General features: G+C 36.1%; 1 protein-coding gene across 2 annotated transcripts; it reads right to left on the minus strand.

Annotated features, from left to right (window-relative positions):
• Positions 1-7,102: 7,102 nt before the first annotated feature.
• Positions 7,103-10,661, minus strand: LOC107782102 (cytochrome c oxidase subunit 6a, mitochondrial). 2 transcript variants are annotated; one of them, XM_016602937.2, is made up of 4 exons: positions 10,440-10,653; positions 9,632-9,738; positions 8,328-8,370; positions 7,103-7,343 (listed from the first exon to the last, which is right to left on the minus strand). In XM_016602937.2, the coding sequence occupies exons 1-4, from the start codon at positions 10,555-10,557 to the stop codon at positions 7,309-7,311; spliced, it is 303 nt and encodes a 100-aa protein (XP_016458423.1). In that variant the 5' UTR covers positions 10,558-10,653; the 3' UTR covers positions 7,103-7,308. The 2 variants fall into 2 exon arrangements, with proteins under 2 accessions (XP_016458423.1, XP_075105915.1); XM_075249814.1 differs by lacking the exon at positions 8,328-8,370 and having other exon boundaries at positions 10,440-10,661.
• Positions 10,662-22,706: the final 12,045 nt, after the last annotated feature.

A 22,706-nucleotide genomic window follows, 5' to 3' on the forward strand; every position in this document is an offset into this window, starting at 1 on the left:
AAAAACAAATTACTCGTTACTTCAAGCCTAATCTGCAAAGTTCACGCCACGATAAGCCTTGAAGCAGAGGACATTTGTAAGTATTAAATTTAGTTGGATTTTAAATTACAAATTATTCGAATCATATTCAAGACATTAGTCCAAACAAATATTGTGGCTAGTAAATTGGGTTAATTATTTAAATTCAAAATATAAGTGTTGGGCTAGTATATTTAATTGGACTACAAATTAAATGATAAGCTCACTTCATTAGCCCAAGGTCCAAATGGCTATTAGCCCATCTTAAAGCTCAGGCTCATACCACGTGTCAAGTGATGTGGCAATCCAAGTCAAAAGAACGAGCCAACAAAATCATGTCATGTGTCAAGTGATGTGGCAATCCAAGACAAGTAAATGAGCCAATGAAATCATGACATGTGTCAAGAAATGTGGCAATCCAAGTTAAATAAATGAGCTAATTAAATCATGCCAAGTGTCTGGATGGTACTGGTCAGTTCAAACGGACCAATCAAATCGCAGAACCACATCAACAACTATAAATAGAGGTCTTCGTAAAGCTAGAAGACACCAGAAGTGATAACAAAAGGCAAGCAGAGAGCTCGTGGATCAAACACTGCAAATTTATCTACAAGCTACAAGTTCAAGTACTCAAGCTACAAGTTCAAGAACAAAGTCAAATCAAATACCAAGGCGATCAAGATCAAAGTACTTGTTTGTGATCAAACCCAAATTCAAGTTCAAGAAGGAGATTCAAGACCATGTTCTACAAGCCCTTGAATCAAATCAAAGTCAAGTTCATTAAGATACTTTACATTCTTGAAGAATCAGAGGAATACCATAGATATTATAACACTTTCATTTATTGAAATCAAATACTACATTTGTTACGCAATTTTTCAGTCTTGATTATTTATTTTTCTCTGACGCGAAAATTTGTTGTTACAACCCCTAATTTAAAATCCCATCTTCTTTTGCCCTCAGCCGTCGCCGGAGACCACTGAAAAAAAGAGCCATAACCACCTTCTAAGCTTCACACATATGCACTTTTGCAATGATACCTCCCATAACAAACCATAGACAAAGAACGGAAGACATAAAAAGTAAATTGAAACTTCTCCATTGTTCACCTTTGAGAAAAAACCAGAGAGGTAAACGATAACCCCAGGTCAAATCTCAAAGGACCTTTGTCAAAAAAAATAACTGTATTTTTCTTCGTTTTGGTTCTTAAGATTTATCACACGTTTCCCCAAATTTTTGAGAGAAAAGCATTACTCACAGAGAAGAGTAATATACGTTTTCACAGTATTTTAATCTTTTCTGGAATTGAAAATTTTAAAAATAATACAGAAAAGAGTATTTTATAGATGCTTCTCTTTTAGTAGTAAAAACCTTTTAGGTTAGTTGGATGCTTTAACTCCCCATAGCTTTTTATTTTGTCCCTATTTTTAGGGTTAGGGGTATGAGGAAGAAAAAGAGGAGAAGGAAGGGATGGGTTTGTGGGAACTAGGAGTGGTAAACGGGCGGATCGGGTCGGATATGGTTCAAGTTAAAAACGGGCAATGAAAAAACAGATCAATTATCCGATCCGACCTATATTTAATACGGATAAAAAAAGGTTAATCAGCGGAACCCATATTATCCATGACTTCTTGTATATGTCACTTTTGGGAGAATTCTTAGTCTCCTTAACTTGAGGAACCCCCAATTTGAGGCTTTACAAATGTAAAAATTAGACTCATTGGTTACTCATTGGTTATCTATTTTCTAAATGGATAATATGGTTCTTATCCATATTTGACCCGTTTTTAAAAAGTTCATTATCCAACCCATTTTTTAGTGGATAATATGGGTGGTTAACTATTTTCTTTGAATCATTTTGCCACCACTAGTGGGGACCAATAAATTTTTTTTAAAAAGGAAAGTATATAAACGAGGATTTGGGAAAAAAATTTAAAGGGTTCAAGGTCTTATTTATTTGGTTCACACGCGTAGACCACATAGCAAATATGGTTTGTCTTAAATACACTTTGAAATAAGTTGGGTGTGTAAAAGGTTAATCGTGCTCAGAAAGTGTGTCACATGGATTTGATCCTAAGTTTCGATGGTAAACTATATATATTGTCTATTTTTATATAATAAAGTGCATCTCCTAAGTTGTGTTTCAAAAAAAAAAATGCTTAAGAATAGATATAATAGCCTATGTTATATGAAAGACGATCTTAAAATCAAAATATTGTCGAGATTGTAATTTGAACATACTTAAACAAATTTTTTTTAATAAATCATTTGTTTATATATCTAAAATGGCATATTCAGTTACTAATATTTATTTTATAAACAACTGAGTTTTTTTTTATTCCAATGTTGTGAAGTTAAATCGCGTAAGTTGTGTTTCATAAAAACGCTTATGGAGGGATACAATCCTATGTTATAAGAAAGACAATCTTATAATGGAGAAATATTATTGAAAAATATTTTGGAGATTGTGATCTCAATATACTTAAATAAGTTTCTAAAGGTCCAAATTTTGCCAGTAAACTATACGAAATTGTACATATTTGCCCGTCGCTAAAAAGTGGATTCAATCTTGCCCTTGCCGTTTACGGCTAGTTGGGTCACATATGCCTTTTTTAACAGACCTCACTAATAAAATATTTAGTACCGAATTTTGACACGTGTCATAATATGGTGCATTCCATCTATACCCTGATTTAAATAATAAATTCACTCTTATTTTATTAAACCGACCCGATATTCTATTTTAATAAATCTCTATTTTATTTTATTAACTCACTCTCTCACCTTGATTTCTTCTCTCAATTTCTCCTCAGCCGACCACACTACAAAGCTGGACCTCGGGTTTCCTTTTCAGAGAAAATTCAAAGGTTGTATGCTTTTTCAAGGTATGTTATTTTTTTGTCTTGTTTTTTCTTCTATTTGTGGGTTAGGGTTTGTTTGTTTGTATTTTATATGTGGGGTTAGGGTTTCTTGTCTTATAATAGGGTTGTTGTTTATTGATATCTATATTGTACTTTATCCTACTAAAGAATAAAATAAAGTAAATAATGTGTTGTAATTGATGATTTTGTTGTCTGATTGTGGTCCTGCATTGAAGCCGTTTATTTTTAGTTTTTTTTTACGTGTGTCATGATTATGGCTTTCTATTTACTGTTGTGGACCCTCACTTGTCCATCTTTTTATACCTTTGCATATGATACAAACTGAAGATGATTGCTAAAGTGGACCTGGTATTTCACTATGGAGGTAATTGGGTATTTTCACATGAAATAGTATATGATCAGAAGCATGTGTATACTTTAGCTGGTTATGATTCTTGCCTTGTCAACTATAAAAGTTTGTGTGAAGAATTTATCAAAAATTTAGGATTTAGCTCAGTCGAGCAACTTTTAGTGACTGGACCTTCGGGAGGTACTACCTGGTAACTGATGATGATGGTGTGAGGACTCTTCAGTACTTATTCTCTAAAGAGTTCAATGTCATTAACTTTTTTGTTGTGGATGAGTTTGATGCTATGGTGTTTGCCCAAATATTATTCATCATAAAGAGAATATTTTGTAGACATTGATGCAGCTTCTAAATGTGAAAGTAGTTTGGGTGGTGGTAGTTTTGATGATTCAAAAGGTTCTAAATATGACTATTCAGAACTTAAAGCTATTAGTCTAGAAGAAAAAAGGGCTGTAAATGATAGGTTAGAACATTTTAAGGAGTTGGATTTAGGTATAACATTTAAGGATATTGAAGAAGCTAGAAGAATATTCAACCTCTATGCATTGGCTAGTAGAATAGAGTTGCAGGTGATCAAAAACTGATTCAACTAGGGCTAGCTATAAGTGTGCTACTGGTTGTTCATTTAGATGTTATATCTCACAGGATGGCAATAGTGATAGCTATCAAATGAAGACATGAAAAGATGTCCATACATGTGATCCTTGCTTCAAAAATTCTAGAGCCGATCAGAATACTTTAGCACACCTATTAAAGAGAAAAGTACAATATAATTATCAGTATAGCCTGAAGGAAATGAAAGATGATTTAGAGACTGAGTTTGAATTAAATATGTCAATATCTAAGCTTAAAAGGGCCAAGAATTTGGCACTTAAGAAGTTAGAGGGCAGTTTTATTGATGATTATAAGAAACTTGAGGCCTAGGGCCAAGAACTTAGACAATCTAATCATGGAAAGTAGGGGGAAAGTTTTTTGGAAAGTAAAACCATCTCAGACAAGGGAACCTCCTGATGTTTCCAAGAATGCGGGAAGACCTAGAGAAAAGAGAACCAGGGAATCAGATGAAGTAAGGAAAAGGGTTGAAGAGTGGAGTTACTCAAGAAAGGGAGTTGTGATGACATGTAGCAATTGTTGTGGGAAAAACCACAATGTTAGGGGCTGTTTCAAGGTAAAGAATTCTGATTTGGCTTTTATGATTTGTCACAACTTCGAATAATTTTTTTTGGGTGCCAGGAGAAACTAATGCAGACACTTCAAAATAAAGGAAAAGGAAACACCTAAAAGGTGGTTCAAGTTAGACCTCAGCTCCAGATTTTCCACTTGCATCTGCTGCTTCTAAAGATGAAGGAATGGACTTGGATAGTGAACCTGCAACATAACAGACACAAGAATCCTCTTATGCCGCAAATGGTTTATCACAAGGCTATGGTCCTGTTATTGGTACTGATGAAGATCCACCTCTGAGGCCAATGATTATTGCTGAATCAGAAATAAGACTTGCAGTTAGAAAGCTGCATGTAAGGCCACCAATAGGAACAAGAAGAATTCAATTTTGTGAAGATGCAGATGAAGTGACAATGCCATCAAATTTGCCTTACTCACCAGCTAAGGCAATTTGGAAGGGGAAACCAACTGTCACACTCAAGCAGATTCAAGATGAAGCAAAAAAAAAATTGAAGATGACATCAAATTGTGAAGTTTAGCAAGTTTAGAAACCTTTTTGGGGTAGATGTCTTTTTGTTAAAAACTTACATTATGGATGAAATTCTGGCTGTTGGTTTTTGGTAATTTCAGACCTTTGGGATAGATGCTTTTTAGTTAAGAACTTACATTATGTATAAAATTCTGGCTATTGGTTTTTGGTGAATTCAAACCTTTTCTATTTGACTTGAAATAGTTTTATGCAAATGAATATTGTTAATGTTGTTCTGGTTGTTGTTCTCGCTGTTGGTTTGTAGCTGTTGGATTTTGCTTGACTTGAAATGGTTTCAGTAAGCAAGCATGTGTATGTTTGTGGTTTTATTGTATAGATTCCGAAAGAACTTATATGTATGGAGGGCATATTTGATCAAAATCATTTAGTTGAAGGGCATATTTGATCAGAATCGTTTAGTTGAAGGGCATATTTGATCAGATTGCATTTACACGTTGTTAACAAGTGAACTAGTTTTGTTGAAACTCATTCTAAGTTGTACATTATTAGTTCAAACCATCATTTTTGGTTAAACATTTCATCTAGATTGTTGCAAACTCATTACATAAAGATCAAATCATTACACAAGAAAAAATTACATAAAGTCATTACATTCCATTCATTCGTCACAAAATATGATTACATTCCATCTAATATTCAAAAGCTACATAACTTAATTATGTAATACATAACCAACAATAAACCCAACAAGGATGAACAATAACATAACAAATATATTTTCTCTCTTCTTTGCATATCTCCCATCATTTTCAGTTGAGGAAGGAAGATTATCAAAACAGAAGATGCCTCCAAATCAACAACTATATCCTCCAACAATTTAGTTTCAAGCTGAAACATCAACAACTTTTTCCTTCAAATACATGGTTTCTCTCTAAAAAAATTAGCTTTTTTTTAAGTAATCATTTTCACCAACAAGAGTATCCTTTTCCCTTTTCAATTTGTTGATGACAATAGTGGCTCTTGGATGAAATTTGTCATCATCCCATTCCCAATAGGCGCATGATATTGGCTGCAACATAACAACTAAATTTGGTTAATTCAAACAAAAAACAAAAAACCTATAAACACAAAATTTAAAATTTAAAAGAAAACAATAACTTACATCACGTTTATAGCACTTAAAGAAACGTCTCCCAGGATTTTCAGGCGTCCACGAAGTGAGATGGAGCACAACATTTCCACAGAGACAATTCCTTACACTCCGGTTAGAAGAGCTCAATGTTTGCGGCATTTCACGAACGAAGAAAAGAAATAAAAGACCAAAGTTGTTGGAAATCAAAGACTAAGCCCTAAGTAATGCTGAAATTGGGTCAACGATTTGGGAAAAACCCCTAATGGAGCATCTATGATGAGAGGAGAAATCGGGAGAAGAAAGCTAGGTGAGATAGTGGGTTAATAAAATAAAATTGGAATTTATTAAAAAAGAATAACGGGTCGGGACGGTTTAACAAAGTAAGAGTGATGGGTCCGGTTGGTTTATTATTTAAAATCAAGGTATAGATGTAATGTTCTCCGGATTGTGACACGTGTCAAAATCTGGTACTAAATATTTTATTAGTGAGGTTTTTAAAAATAAGACATATGTGATCCAACTTATACACGGTAAAAGCAGGATTGAGTCCATCTTTTAACAATGGGCGAATGTGTACAATTTCGTACAATTTATTGGCATATCTGGACCTTTTCCGTGCATAAAGTACTTAAGTTTGGTAAACAATTTGAAGGTTGTGAAGTAGAAACAATGAATTGCCAAGGGAAAGATACCGGCACTAGCAGCAAAGTCATCAATACAGTCCTTTAAGCGTTCGAAGAAGACCTGTTTACCGTTATCTTTCAGCTCTTAAACTATACGTATACCAAAAGTTCGGCGAGGGTCATTGTCGCGAATACCAAATTATATCACATATATCAGCACGCTTACTCGAGCTAAATAACCAACCTCCATCACTCGAAAGATACGCTTCAATCATATCTTAGAAGATTTACAAAAACCATGAATCACCAGACACGCACCCTCCTATGTCAATAATATCCAGTAAATGAAGGTCATGCATCAAGGCATTCAGAATGCAAATTAGTAGAAATTCAGCTCCAACCTAATTATAATTCCCTCTAATAATGGGACATTTAAGAGCAACCATATCGAAACGAATAATTATCCTGAATTCTTATTCTTTAAAGCACATTGTAAGTATACAGCAAAAGATGGAAATATGTCAAAGAAAAGGCAAAGGTTTCTTATAAGCAAAGAACCAAAAGTAGACATCTAATGAAAATTCAACAAATGTGATCATCCTCGCGGATGGACAGGAATTATTTTAACGCCTTCACAGAGAAACCACGCAGTTTCAGTGGTGCTTGACCTCAAAAAGCCCATCTGGACCTGCATTCACCAAAGGCCAGAGAGAAAGTATGGTATTAAAACATTGTGTAGCCAGACGGAAGATCTAAATGCAAACACAAAATATGGCAAACATGGATATTACATCCTCAGAGAGATGTATACCACAGAAACTGTATAATAACATGCTATAAGCACTGAATTAATTATTAAAATAATGAGAATACGTGAAATCATGTTTAAATTGAAAACAAGGCCTGTAGCACAGGCAATTCAGAGCTTGGATTGATCAACCAAAACAGGAATAGATATGCAGCAGAACATGACATTCTTGATTTCAGATCACAGTTTCCTATTTGCAACAGATGCAACTAGAAGAAAAATCCAGTCATTTCATTATCTGGGGATGGTGCCAACAATATGTAATTAGTTCAACATATGACATAATCAATTTATGCAATTCCAAAAGGGACTAGGGATCAAGAGAGCAATCACATAGGTAAAATCTTGAAGAGCAAAATGCATATATTGTACCTAGCTTCAAGGGCCAAGCAAATTTTGTCCTACATTTTTGAATTGTTCATATAATGCACTATCTTCTAAAACTTTATGTGAGATTGAGACAAATTCTAGCTTTAATTAGTGTAATTGTAAAAGACTACTTGGAGGCACATGATCCAAATCTTTCTTTAGTTCAGTATTTGCAAATAATTGTTTGACAATCAGTAATTGCAAATTTTGAACTTCACTATTTAAAATTCTGGTGAAATATTGAAAAACATGTTTGAGCATTTCAAGTGAAATATTGATTTTCATTCACAAAACGTCAACTTTTTTTCCAGATGAAATGCATATCCAAACATAACAACATCCAAATACTCTTTCAACTTCAACCAAATATGGTCCAAACGCCAACTTAATTTTTTTAAACCATCACGTTTAAATAAGTTAATCCATAAAGTAAGAGCCCGTAACATGAAATTATCGAGAAGCAAAATGAAAAAATGACTTATGTTACATAATTACCCCATGGAAACTCCTTGTTGCGAATGTGCAGATATGAGTAAGCCTGCGAGCGGAATAAGCAACGGTATAATTGAAGTTGTAATATTAAGTCACACAGGATGAGGGAAATAACATATTACACACTTGAATTCAAAAGCATATGACAATAGAACGGTTTTCCACATTGTCATCGTGAAGTTAACAGATCGAGACACTTTACTCCTGTAACTATCCTTTTAATCTCATCAAGCCACTTCCCTCTGTGCAACCCCAAATAAATCACCAAAACATGCATAACAGGAGTAAACCTTGTCGGGAATAAAAGTTAGATATTTGCTTTTCAGGAGGCCACTTGCAGCAAGTGTCTCTATACTATGACTCAACTGTTCAAAAGTCCCTTCTATAACAGAAATCCCGCAAACCATTTAAATAAGAGAAAAAAATGAAGAAGCTACTCCGCTCATATCAATTTAACTTCTCAACTACTATTTTAATATTTTATTCAACTACGACTTATATAACACAAGTCAAATTGTCACATAACATAGAATTGCTGGAATAACATTCTACCATTTCTTTTCTTTTTTCCTGATAAGTACATTCTACCCTTTCTTTACATTGGATCTATCAACAAATAATGAAAATTTAACAATATGAAATTAAAACCATATTCCCGCATTTTGTCTTTCTTAAAGAAGGCATTCAACCTCCTCTTTAACTGCACCTCCCTACTTACTGTCTCCTACTCCCCCCGCCAACCCTATTGCGCTTTATCCACTATTTTTAGGGCATTGATATCTTGCTTCAAATAGTATTGTTAACTACCTTCTTAAATTATTAGAGTTTCTCAAGCATAGAAGAGGAATAACTGAGAGATTTCAGAATAGAGAGAACTTATGTCATCTTATTCATAGTTGTATATATTTTCGATGAAAACCAACCAAAACCTCCATTATGGATTTATAATGTTCTGTCACAACTCTCTTTTTGAATTAATACAAAAAGAACTTAAATATCTTCCTTGCATTCGTAAGTGTTGGCAATTTTCCAGCTGCTTAAACCTTTTAAGGCTGACGGCTCACTGAATATGTGATATATTTCTACACATTGCACTTATGTGGTGAATTCATTGTTTCTAGGCCATTAAGAGGATTTTTTCCACTACTCGAAGGGAAGAAGTGAAAATCCCTCTGATAACGCCAATATGACTTTCTAATTTTAGCCTAAGGTCGGCACCTAAAATTGAAAGATAGACAGAGGAACATACTGTTGAACACAAAAAGTTCAGATTCCTGACATTAAATAAAGTAAAAGAAAATGCTTACAGGAGGCTCATCAGAGTGAGGGTGACCCTTTGACAGACAAATCGCAGCAAGAATAGAGCAGGAAACTATTCCAACATAAGTAATTTTCTCCCACTTAGAGGCTTCACCTGGCCACATCATATGAAAGATACACATCCAAGTTAATCACTTTAAGCACAACGAATCAAGCAACTAGGACTAATCGCAAACTAGTTAGGATCAGCTATACATATCTTCTATATTAATTATGCTCAGGCCAATTTTATTCCAAGTAACTTGTCTTTTCTACAGAATGTAACTCTAATTCAATTTCACTTTAATTACATTCCAATAAAACATGTAAATATAGCACTTTAAACACAACAAATCAATCAATTGAGCCTCAATCCCAAACTAGTCGGGATAAGCTATAAAAGTCTTCTTTACTAATTCAGCTCAGGCAAATTTTATTCCAACATCTTGCCTTTTTGGCCAAACACTAATTGCTGCTTAGAAGCGCTTTTCAAACTAATTAGTCAAACACAAACTGCTTCTCGCCAAAAGTACTTTTGAGAAAAGCAATTCTGAAAAAAGCACTTCTCAAAAAAAGCAATTTTTGCATCTTTTATGAAATGTAACTCTAAGTCAATTTCACTTAATTACATTCCAATAAAACATGTAAATACAGCATACACGGAGCATAAGATCTAGACAAAGTGAATAAACAATAGCATATGAAAGCGCATCCAGAAAGAAGAAAAAGCTGTATATTGAAAATTAAAGATCGGATTCAATGCAAGTATGAACGAATAAAACCTAATTCAAATTAAAAATGAATGAGACTACATACGGGCCTCTTCCTCAACGGATGAGTGAGAAGAGAAGGTTCTCTTGGAAGCCGGAGTTACACGAGGAGCGCCGCTGCGGAGGGCGGAGCGAATACTAGATCTGAACATCGCCGTCGCCATTTAGGGATTTCTCTTGTTCTCTGTGCTGGTGGATTGAACTTTCCGTCTCTGTGTAGACTACTGCCCTTGCCCTTGTTAAACACCAAATTCGCACACTTTCCGTTCTCGCGCGTGTCAAGATCTTTTAAGGGCCGGGTTTGTAGCCCACTTGGACTGTTGACCAAGTTTAAGGTAGCGTTTGCTTGAGAATTTCCAAAAGAGATTTTTACCTTCATATACAATATTTAAAACTTTATTATCCTCCCTAATCAAGTTTTAATTTAATTATATGGTCATATACAATTTATCAATTATATACAAATTAGTTTTAAATAAGTATTCCTTTATATTAGGAATTGAATAAGGAATTAATTATTTCTTATCCTTGTTCTCTGTCCCATCTCTCTCTCCTGCGTTCTCTCTCTCCGTCTCTTTCCGTCTCTCAATCTCTCATTCTCTGTTCTTTCCCTATTTTTTCTTCCTAAAATGTTCTCTATTTTTTATCCTTTCATGTTGTATATAGTTTAAATGGATTTCAATCGTTTTATTATAAACTTTTAACTTAGCAATTTCATTTCATGTTGCACAATTGGTGTTAAAATTTAAATTGTCAATCAATAAATTTTGAAGGTGTTTGACTCTCCACCATTGACAACCATTAAAAAGCTTTAAAGCTTTGAATTCGAATTTGGGTTTTCAATCATTATTTATTTGGATTGGGTGTTGTTGTAAACAATTGAGAATATTGTTTGGAGTTTATATCTCAATTTTGAGGGTGTTTCGTGAAGATTAGACTTGATAGAAGAATACATGACATACAATTGTGATGACCTGATAGGCCACCTTATGTTTTAGAACCTAATCCTGTGTTTCGAAGCCTCAAATACCTCATTTTAGCGTTTCTCAATTTACGTGTACAGTCCGGGTATTTTTTGGAAAGTTTTTATGTTAAAAATTGATAAAATATAAATTTTTGCTTCAAAAATCCATTTTGAGTTGACTTCGATCAACGTTTTGAGCAAATGGACCCGGATCCATATTTTGACAGTCCCGATGGGTCCGTATCGTTGGACCCAAATCCATTCCCTAGTCCAACACATACCAAAAGGAATCAAAGAATATATTGCTGCCTCAAAACTTGACCAACATCCTATTCTTGCAACACGAGAGGAACAATTTATCACCCTTCAAATCTTACAAGATTTTCCTAGACAATGGAGAGATCATGGTTTTACCCATATCTATTTTAGTGCTATCCGAATCGCTTTTAACATATCACAGAAGAAAAGGTCAACATGTTGTAGCTCGACTTTCTCTTCTAGATACAAGATACTTGGAGTACCAACATGTAAATTTAGGTACTACAGAAGTTACCTTGAATGTTGGGACTGTCTCCATAACTATATTTCCAAATTTAACATTTATGACCCATACTTAACCGAAGCACTAAAAATCCAAGTCCAAATCCAAGGAGCTCCACAAGCAAAAAATTCTATCCAAGCCACTCTTCATCACCAAATGGCATGGCGGGTACAAAAAATCATGCCATGGATCTCTGCCTTCCTAGAGGAGAAAATGCTTTACTCTTGAATATTGATGCTACCAAAGGAAACACCATGTGAACCCAAATACCCAGACAAATTTCCAGAGATGAACTAGTTAAAATTCTTCCTGATTCCTGGATCACAAATTATGAAAAGTTACGGGAACCAAAAGAATCTCTGCAATCTGGTGAGCTAACTTTTACCAAAAGAAATGACAAAATCGTTTCCATAAGCTTTGACCATTCCCATCTCAAAAAATCTAATAAAACTATCCTTTCTTGCCAAATGATCCAACCCAAAGATACAGACCCTGATCCTGAAAGTGAACCCTTATGGGAATATTTTAATGATCCAACCAAAATATTGACACATGACTAGTGTCAATATTTTAATTAAGAAGGAAAAAGAATTTGGTTGTTCAAATGCCCCTTTACGGGACACTGCCCTTGGGATCTTGGTTGCGACTGCCAAGACTGTTTGGAAGACCCAATTGGAAAATATGATGAACACCACCTGCGTCATTGAGAAAGATTTGGCCCTAACGAGACCAAACCAAAATCCAAGAAAAAAGGGAAAACCACTAACAAGCAATTTCGAGCCAAATATAAAAACAAAGATCTTTCAATTGGCTCATTAAGCCGTCCAGGTAAATATGAATTTCTCGTCAGTTACAAACCATAGGAATGGCCAAAATTACCAGAAAAATTCACTCAAAGCTGGGAAGATAGTGAAATCAGACCCAAACCCAAACCACCATCACCTCATACCCTAGAGTCCAAAAAGCCACCTAAACCTAAAACTTTACCAACTCAAAAAAAAACCCAAATTCTACATTACCACATATATTCATGCTAAGCCCTTCAAGCTCCAGTCATATCCAAGATTTTTCTTCGCTTCAACCTTTTGAAAAAGAGGGTATAAGCCATGCTCCTAAAATCCCCAAGAAAAAAATAATGCTACCTACTGGAGAAAAACCTCCCAACAAGTGACATCGAAGCAACAATGAGCTGGCAATCAGAAAATTCCAACTGCCAAAATAAAGTGCTGAACAATATTGGCAACACCATAAAGAACGTGGCCCATACACAAAACAAAATGATGAGCAAAGTGAAAATAATTGAGAAAAAGGTGGAGCAGACATCGTCTCATCATGCAGGACTAATCAAAGCCTTTGAACTAAGGTTGGCAAATTTACTATATGGGATTTATTCGCCAGGAACTTCAATTTTCCAATTCTTCCAACAACAACAAAAGGAGACGATTTTCATCAGAGAAGAAATTCAACTTTTGAAAAATAACCACTTTGAGTCACAAAAGACCCCAGTTTTCCCCTCAAAACCTACCTTCTTCCCTATGTCGCCACAAGCATATTCTCCACCAAAATTGGACTACACCTTTTCTATTTTTCCAACTACCTCACAAAATCCTATTTCTTTACCTAATCCTTAAAAGAAGAACATGATTTTGACATTGCAAAAATGGTTTGGGAAAGAAAAGATGCTCTTGCAGCACAAAAACAAACAAAGAAAAGGCGAGATCATGGTGAAAGTTCAAAAGGGTCCAACTCCGAAAATCTGATGATTTCTTATCAGAAGGCTCCAGACCTCTATGTCTCCCAACCAAGAAACATGTCAGAAGGAGATACCACATGGTCAGAATGCCTAAATTTATCAAATGATGAAACAATGGAAGATAGCTCTCAATTAAATAATGAATCCACTATGAACTCTTCCGAAGATGACGATCCCCCAATATTTGTAAACCAGCCAAAAAGCCAGAAATATCTGAAGTAGATGATGAACAAGAATGCATGACAGATGAACCAATCCCAGAAAGAAGATATGAACCCATTGCGTCAAAACCAGTTGGAACTGGTTTCCACACTTTCACTTTAGATGACGTCAAGGTTTCAAAATGGCCTCAAAGGATCCAAGAATTCTGTACTTGGATGGTGACCAAAAATTTCGTGGAACAAGAAAAGTATATCATCCTGTCAGAACTCACTTCACGGTTCTCAGGAATCCTTAGAGATTAGTGGAACTCAATTGGGATTCAAGATAAAAATACTTTTCTTACTTCCCAGGACTTTGCCTTCAACATCAAAATCCTACATGAAGTTTTCTGTGGAGATACTAGACAAAGACAAGAAAAGATACGAAGACAACTCTTTGAGATGAAGTGTGTGTCATTCGACAGAAATGACATTGACAAGCATTTTCAAAAAATGGCGAAGAAATACTTCGAGATCGGTGGAGACATCAATATGAAGTAAGCCTTTGTCTCTTCCCTTCCAAAGTTGTTGGCAAGACGAACCATGACCATTATTGAAGAAAAGTTTCAGTCTATAACAATCCCACAAGTTGGCTACATTAGGCAAGCTATTTTCGTCGCATTGGATGACATTTGTACGAAGCGTTATGCCCTAAAACAAATTATCCAACACATTCCAATGCGTGACAAAGCATGCCGCAAATCTGATCTGATCACCGGATCAGGATGTTCCTGCCACACATCTAGGCGACGAAGAAGATTTAGGAGGTTTAGATGGCCAAGAATTCCAGACGGGAAATCAAGATCCAGGAGGCGCACAAAATATTTCAGACGAAGAAGGCCATGAAATTTTCACAAAACAACAGATGCTTTATTTGCCACAAAATTGGACATATCACAAGAAATTGTCCTCAATCGAGGAAATCTGTCAAACTCTTGCAAGAAATTGAAAATTACACTAGCATACATCTCGAAAAAGAAGAAGACCTCGAGTCCATATTCTCTATGGATGATGAACCCACTGAAGACACCTTATTCTCTCTTGATATATACGAAGATCATGGTGATGACCACTATCAAATTTTAGAACCAGCAGCTAAAGCCCAGGAAGAGATCAACGCTCTCATAGTCATCCCTCAAGTGGAACTCAAGGTTTATTCATCCAAATGGGATAAACCAACTCGAGTCATTGCTGTCATTGACACTGGAGCTACTTGTTCACTCATGAATCCTGTTGTTCTCCCAGAAGATCAATGAGTGCCGCACTTTAAGGATTTCAACACTGCATCAAATGGAATCTTGACTACCACCGTCATTACAAAGCACCCGGTCACAATTGAGTTATTTCCAGGATTGAAGTACATAACCAAGCTGATAGGGCCCGATGTACCAGGGAAAGATCTTATTGTTGGATTCGACCTTTTTAGACAACAAAAAGATCAACTCTATATCAGGGCTAATGGAATAACCTTTATGAAACAATTTAAACCTTATTCTGAAATTCCAAGGCTATTCCAAATCACCAATGACGAACAAATCAAAGAGATTGAACAAAATCTCATTGAGCATTCATGTGCTGAATCGCACAAGGATTTTATGAAAAAAGAGAAAAGCCCGTTATGAATGAATGAAGAGTTTTTTTATCAAGCTCCCATTCAAGAAGAATGAAAACATCAATCCAACAAAAGCAGTCATTCAGGCATGAATCCAGATAATCTTCAGCTTGAAAGGAAAGAATGCAAAGAACTTTTGGAATTTGATCAAATAGAGCTATCAGACTCGCAATGGGCATGTGAAGTATTTTATGTCAACAAAAACTTGAGCAAACAAGAGGAAAACTCAGGTTAGTCACTAACTACCAACCACTTAACCACTTCCTCCAAGATGATAAATTCCCTATCCCAAATAAACTCACTCTTTTCTCCCACTTAGCCAAGGCCAAATATTTTTTCAAGTTTGATCTTAAATCTAGATTTAGGCAATTGGGAATCCACCATGAAGAAAGAGCCAAAACGGGATTTGCATCCCTGATCATCACTTCCAATGGAAAGTCATGCCCTTCGAATTAAAAACCGCACCTCCCTTATTCCAAAAACCATGATAAAAATATTCCAGCCCATCCTCCATACCTCTTTAGTTTATATTGATGACATCCTGTTATTCAGTGATAGTTGGAGGAACATGTCAACTTGCTTCGTCAATTTGAGGCATTGGTAACACAACATTGGATCATGTTTTCAGTAAAAAGGATGGTTCTTGCTCAAAAGGAGATTGATTTTCTCGGAATGCATTTTGTCCAAGGTGCATACAGTCCAGGACCACATATATGCCAGGAACTACTCTAATTTCCAGATACCAACCTCACAACAAAGCAGATCCAATAGTTCTTGGGTGTAGTAAATTATGTAAGAGATTTCATCCCAAATATCTCTATATACATTTCTCCGCTCACAGAGATGCTCAAGAAAAATTATCCATCATGGGAAAAGAAACAAGATGAACCAGTTAGAAAAAAGAGGAGATATCTAAAAATGTCAAGTTCCTCTACATCCCTTCAGAAGGCAAGAAGATACTACAAACTGATACCATCAATGAATATTGGAGTGTCGTTCTATTTGAAGAAAAATATGGCAAGAGGAAAATATGCGGATATCCCAACGGAAAGTTCAAAGATGTCGGGCAACATTATCACTCCACTTTCAAGGAAATTCTTGCAGTAAAGAATGGAATCAAAAAATTTAATTTTTTCCTTATTCATACATAATTTCTGATAGAGATGGATATGAAGGCCTTCCCAAAGATGATCCAGATAAATGCAAAAATTATTCCCAATCCTCAGATTCTCAGATAGGCTCAATGGTTCTCTCCATACAAGTTTCAAGTCAAGCACCTGAAAGGAAAGGATAATATTATCGTAGATTTTTTGTCTAGACCAGAAGAATTCTCAAAGAGATTTTCTCCAGCGAAGATGATGTCAAAGCAAAAGTTAATCAGCCACATCTTCATGTTTTCAAATGTACCAAGAACAAGTTCATTGAAACCAACGGATCATCCACCGGAGTTGTTCAACCTCATGGATCCCTTTGATCCATCAATTTTAATGGAAATAAGAACTTATTATAAGCTCCAAGTTCTTCGACAACATGAAGGATCCATTCTTAAGCCTTATGGGGTCAATCCAGAATATCCATTCTGCCATATATTCATAGCACAAGCCAAGGATTTCCCAGAGGAACTATTGTGGTTTTTTTGGTACCTATGCCATCAGTATTATATTTTCATGGAATTCAAATGCAACGTCTTCAAGGATTTTGATAATATGAACCAACTCTCAAAGTACTTTTACTATCGTTAAAGCCTAGAAGATATTGGATAAAATGTTCAACGATTTCTACACAACAAAGGTATTCATGTTCCATAGGCCAGTGAAGAATATTAATAGAAAAGTCCAGGCGCAAGCAGGGGCATCATTCTGGTGGAAATTTCTCGTGTCCATTTTATCCATGGAAGAACAATATAGTGAAGCAAAAAGAATTATCTTCCAGCAAAACAGGTGCATCCCGAGAGAGATATGGAAAAAAGATTGGGCAAGCTAGAACTATACCAGCACTCATCCGCACTGGGAAAGGGTACAGGAAGCAACAAAGGAATATCAAACCCCATACGAGGTCATCCGAGAAAAAATCACTCACGCCATCTCCAGATTAGGTTGCGAATTACATCTCTCAATCTAAAGGAGAAAGAACACAGCGAAGAAGGATCGTCAAGTTCCAGACGTTACTACACTTGGTCTTTGAAAAGATGCCTAGAAGACAAACCTAGAAAATCAATGGAAGATAATTATCTAAATCCCTGCTAATCCTACTGTAATCCTACATTACCTACCAAAATACCCTAAAAAATCATCTACCTATGCCAAGACAAATTTCTACATCATTCCACACTATCCGGCCCACTTCCACTTGCTTTCACATTCTTCCACATGCTTCGTCACATGAAATACCCTACTTTCACATACTGTCACATGATCCCGCATATTTTCACATGCTATACCATGTATATTTCACCTCTTTCACATGTTTCAGGAGCTTTTTAGTTGCTTTACCTAAGGTCCTTCACATGCCAAAAGGGACCCACTTGTAGATATGTTTGCCATGTAAGATAGGTTTATTTTATAATATAGGTACCAAAGTATAAGGAACAGAGCAAGAGACTCAAAGAAAACAAACTAAATCATAGATACGAAAGTTTCCCTACAAAGGGGCTGGCTTCAACAACCCATAAGGGACAGCTTGCCAAGCTACACAAACAGTTAATTTGCTTATAGTCGCAAAAGTTTTCCTACAAAGGGGATGTCTTCAACAACGCATAGGGGACGACTTTCCAAGCTACACAACTCAGAAAACTTTTGTACTATAACTAACTTTAGCTGTTATAACTCAGAAAACTTTCGTACTACAATAAGCTAACTTTATTAGAGTATTCTTACTCTATTTTCATACATGGACCGGCCTTTCCATCCATTCGAAAGAAACAAGAGGGAAGTTTAGAAAGAACTCATATGTAATATATCACAAAGATTTACAAAGGTTACAAGATGATCTTACAACTACTACATGACCTCCTTTATATAGGACTAGGAGGTTATTACAAGACAAACTTATATTATAAAATAAATCTATCTTACATGGAAAACCTATCTACAAGTGGGTCCCTTTTGTCATGTGAAGGACCTTAGGCAAAGCAACTCAAAAGCTCATGAAAACATGTGAAAAAGGTGAAATATACACGGTATAGCATGTGAAAGTATGCGGGAGCATGTGACGACATGTGAAAGTAGGGTATTGCATGTCTCGAAGCATGTGGAAATGGGGCCCGGATAGTATGGAAAGATGTGGGAATTTGGCTTGGCATGGGTATATGATTTTTTAGGGTTTTTTGGTAGGTAATGTGGGATCATGGTGAGATTAGCAGGGATTTAGATAATGATTTTTCATTGATCCTCAGGGTTTGTCTTCTAGGCATCTTTTTAAAGATCTTGTGTAGTCATGCCTGGAACTTGATGGTCCTTTTTCGCTGTGTTCTTTCTCCTTTGGATTGAGAGATGTAATTCGCAACCTTAATCTAGAGATGTCGTGAGTGATATTTTTCTTGGATGACTATGTATGGGTTTTGATATTCCTTTGCTGCTTTCCAAACCCTTTCCTAGTGAGGATAAGTGCTAGTATAATTCCAACTTACCCAATCTTTTGGCCATATCTCTCTCCGGATGCACCTGTTTTGCTAGAAGATAATTTTTTGTGCTTCACTATATTCTTCTTCCATGAATAAAATGGACACGGGAAATTTCCACCAGAATGATGCCTCTACTTGCGCCTGGACTTTTCCATTAATAATCTTCACTGGCCTATGGAACATGAATACCTTTATTGTGTAGGAATCATTGAAATATTTTATCCAATATCTTCTAGGCTTGAACCATAGTAAAAGTACTTTAAGAGCTGGTTCAATATTATCAAAATCCTTGAAGACGTTGCATTTGAATTCCATGAACATATAATACTGATGTTATAGGTACTAGAAAAACTATAATAGTTCTTGTAGAAAATCCTTGGCTTGTGCTATGAATATATGGCAGAATGGATAATCTGGATTAACCATATAAGGCTTAAGAATTGATCCTCCATGTTGCCGGAAAACTTGGAGCTCATAATAAGTTCTTCTTTCCATTAAAATTGATGGATCAAAGGGATCCATGATGTGGAACAACTCCGGTGGATGATTCGTTGGCTTTAATGACTTGTTCCTGGTACATTTGAAAACATGAAGATATGGCTGATTAACTTTTGCTTTGACATCATCTTCATTGGGGAAAATCATTTTGAGAATTCTTCCGGTCGAGATAGAAAATCTACGAGAATATTATCCTTTCCTTTTAGGTGTTTGACTTGAAACTTGTACGGAGAGAACCATTGAGCCCATCTGAGAATCTGAGGATTGGGAATAATTTTTGCATTTATCTGGATCATCTTTGGAAGGCCTTCATATCCATCTCTATCAGAAATTCTGTATGAATAAGGAAAAATTGAATTTCTTGATTCCATTTTTACTGCAAGAATTTCCTTGAAAGTGGAGTGATAATGTTGCTCGACTTTTTTAAACTTTCCGCTGGCATATCAACATATTTTTCTCTGGCTATCTTTTTTTTTCAAATAGAACGACACTCTAATATTTATTGCTGACATCAGTTTGCAGTATCTTCTTGCCTTTTGAAGGGATGTAAAGGGACTTGACATTTTTACATATCTCCTTTATTTATCTGACTGCTTCATCTTGTTTCTTTTCCCATGATGGAGCATTTTTCTTGAGCATCTCTATGATTGGAGAAATGTATGTAGAGATATTTGGAATAAAATCTCTTACATAATTTGCTACACCCAAGAACTGTGGATTTGCTTTGTTGTGAGGTCGGTATCTTAAAATTGGAGTAGTTCCTGGCATATATATGGTCCTGGACTATATGCACCTTGGACAAAATGCATTCCGAGAAAATCAATCTTCTTTTGAGCAAGAACCATCCTTTTTGTTTAAAGCATGATCCCATACTGTGTTACCAATGCCTCAAATTGACGAAGCAAGTTGACATGTTCCTCCAATGTATCACTGAATAACAGGATGTCATCAATGCAAACTAAAGAACTATGGAGGATGGGCTGGAATATTTTCATCATGACTTTTTGGAACAAGGAGGGTGTCGTTTTTAATCCGAAGGGCATGACTTTCTATTGGAAGTGATTATCAGGGATACAAAATCCCGTTTTGGCTCTTTCTTCGGGGTGGATTCCTAATTGCCAAAATCTAGATTTAAGATCAAACTTGGAAAAACATTTGGCCTTGGCTAAGTGAGAGAAAAGAGTGAGTTTATTAGGGATAGAGAATTTATCATCTTGGAGGAAGTTGTTAAGTGGCTGGTAGTTAATGGATAACCTGAGTTTTCCTCTTGTTTGCTCAGCTCTTTTGTTGACATAAAATGCTTCGCATGCCCATTGTGAATCTGATGACACTGTTAGATCAAATTCCAAAAGTTCTTCACAATCTTTCTTTGCAAGTTGAAGATGATTTCGATTCATGCCTGAATGACTGAATTTTGTTGGATTGATGTTTTCATTCTTCTTGAAAGGGAGCTTGATAAAAAAACTCTTCATTCATCCATAATGGGCTTATCTCTTTCTTCATAAAATCCTTGTGGGATTCAGCACATGAATGCCAGTGAGATTTTTTTCAATATCTTTGATTTATTTGTCATTGGTCATTTGGAATAGCCTTGGAATTTCAGAATATGGTTTAAACTGCTTCTTAAAGGTTATTCCATTAGCCCTGATATGGAGTTGATCTTTTAGTTGTCTAAAAATATCGCATCCAACAATAAGATCTTTCCTTAGTACATCGGACCCTATCAGCTTGGTTCTGTACTTCAATCCTGGAAAGAACTCAATTGTGACCGGGTGCTTTGTGATGACGGTAGTAGTCAAGATTCCATTTGATGCAGTGTTGAAATCCTTAAAGTGCGGCACCTATTGATCTTTCTGGAGAATAGCAGGATTCATGAGTGAACAAGTAGCTCTAGTGTCAATGAAAGCAATGACTCGACTTGGTTTATCCTATTTGGATGAATAAACCTTGAGTTCCACTTTAGGGATGACTATGAGAGCGTTGATCGCTTATTGGGCCTTTATAACGATCCGGTGGGTCATTTTGAGAGTTATAGCCCCGATCCCCTATTAACTTCTTTCCCTATATCTTTCTTGCTTAAGTGACTTGCCGGGAGGTTTCGTTTTGGTTTTTGGAGTGTTTTGGGACACTTAGTCCCTAAACGGAAGCTTAAGTCTTAGGATTTGGACCGTAGTCGAAACTGTGTGAAGACGACTTTGAAATGGAGTTCCGTCGATTCCATTAGATTTGTTGGGTGATTTTGGGCTTAGGGGCATGTCCGGATTGTGTTTTTGAGGTCTGTAGCTCATTTAGACATGAAATGGTGAAAGTCAAATTTTTGGAGATTTGGACCGGTAGTGGAATTTTTGATATTGGGGTCAGAATTCAATTCCAAAAGTTTGATTAGGTCCATAATGTTGATTATGATTTTTGTGCAAAATTTGGGGTCATTCGGACTTGGTTTGATAGGTTTCGGCATCGATTATAGAAATTTGAAGTTTCAAGTTCTTTAAGTTTGAATTGGAGTGTAATTTGTGAATTTAGCGTTGTTTAATGTGATTTTAGGGCTCGACTAAGTTTGTATGATGTTTTAGGATTGTTTGAAATGTTTGGATGAGGTCCTGTGGGCCTTGGGTATGTTTCTGTTGCTTAACGAATGAAATATTGGACTTAGCATTTCTGAAGTTGTTAGTTTTTGGTGTTTTCGCATCTGCGGTGGGGAGATCGTAGGTGCGGACTCGTACGTGCGGAGTGAAGGGCGCAGATGTAGTGTTTGGAGGCTCGACCAAGGATCACAGGTGCGAGGGAAGTACTGCATTTTTGATGCCCGCAGATGCGCCTAACGAATCACAGGCGCAGAGAAGGACCGTAGAAGCGGACAGTGCTCCGTAGCGCGCGCACACAGGTGCAGCGCCCTTTGCCGTAGATGCGGACCCAACCCTCATAAGTGATTTTTGACCTGCGATGGATTTTCCACAGGTGCGGTTGAAGCTTCGCAGAAGCGAGTTCGCTGGGCAGAAAAGAGAGGATTTCGAGGGTTTTATCCCATTTTCAATTTTGGGACTTGAGAGCTCGGATTAAGGAGATAATTTGAAGGATTTTCAGAGAAAGTTATTGGGTAATGATTCCTAACTCTCTTTTGGT

Source organism: Nicotiana tabacum, chromosome 3 (assembly GCF_000715075.1).
Source record: "Nicotiana tabacum cultivar K326 chromosome 3, ASM71507v2, whole genome shotgun sequence".
In the NCBI taxonomy this organism is placed as follows: Eukaryota; Viridiplantae; Streptophyta; class Magnoliopsida; order Solanales; family Solanaceae; genus Nicotiana; species Nicotiana tabacum.

Bases quoted from the DNA above. Each gene is read 5' to 3' on its own strand.
- LOC107782102 (XM_075249814.1), bottom strand. From the start codon at position 10,557: ATGGCGACGGCGATGTTCAGATCTAGTATTCGCTCCGCCCTCCGCAGC. The intron at 9,739-10,439 runs GTATGTAGTCTC...TGATGTGGCCAG, and splicing joins ATCCGTTGAGGAAGAGGCCC to GTGAAGCCTCTAAGTGGGAG. The intron at 7,344-9,631 runs GTAAGCATTTTC...TGGTGAATGCAG, and splicing joins CTCACTCTGATGAGCCTCCT to GTCCAGATGGGCTTTTTGAG.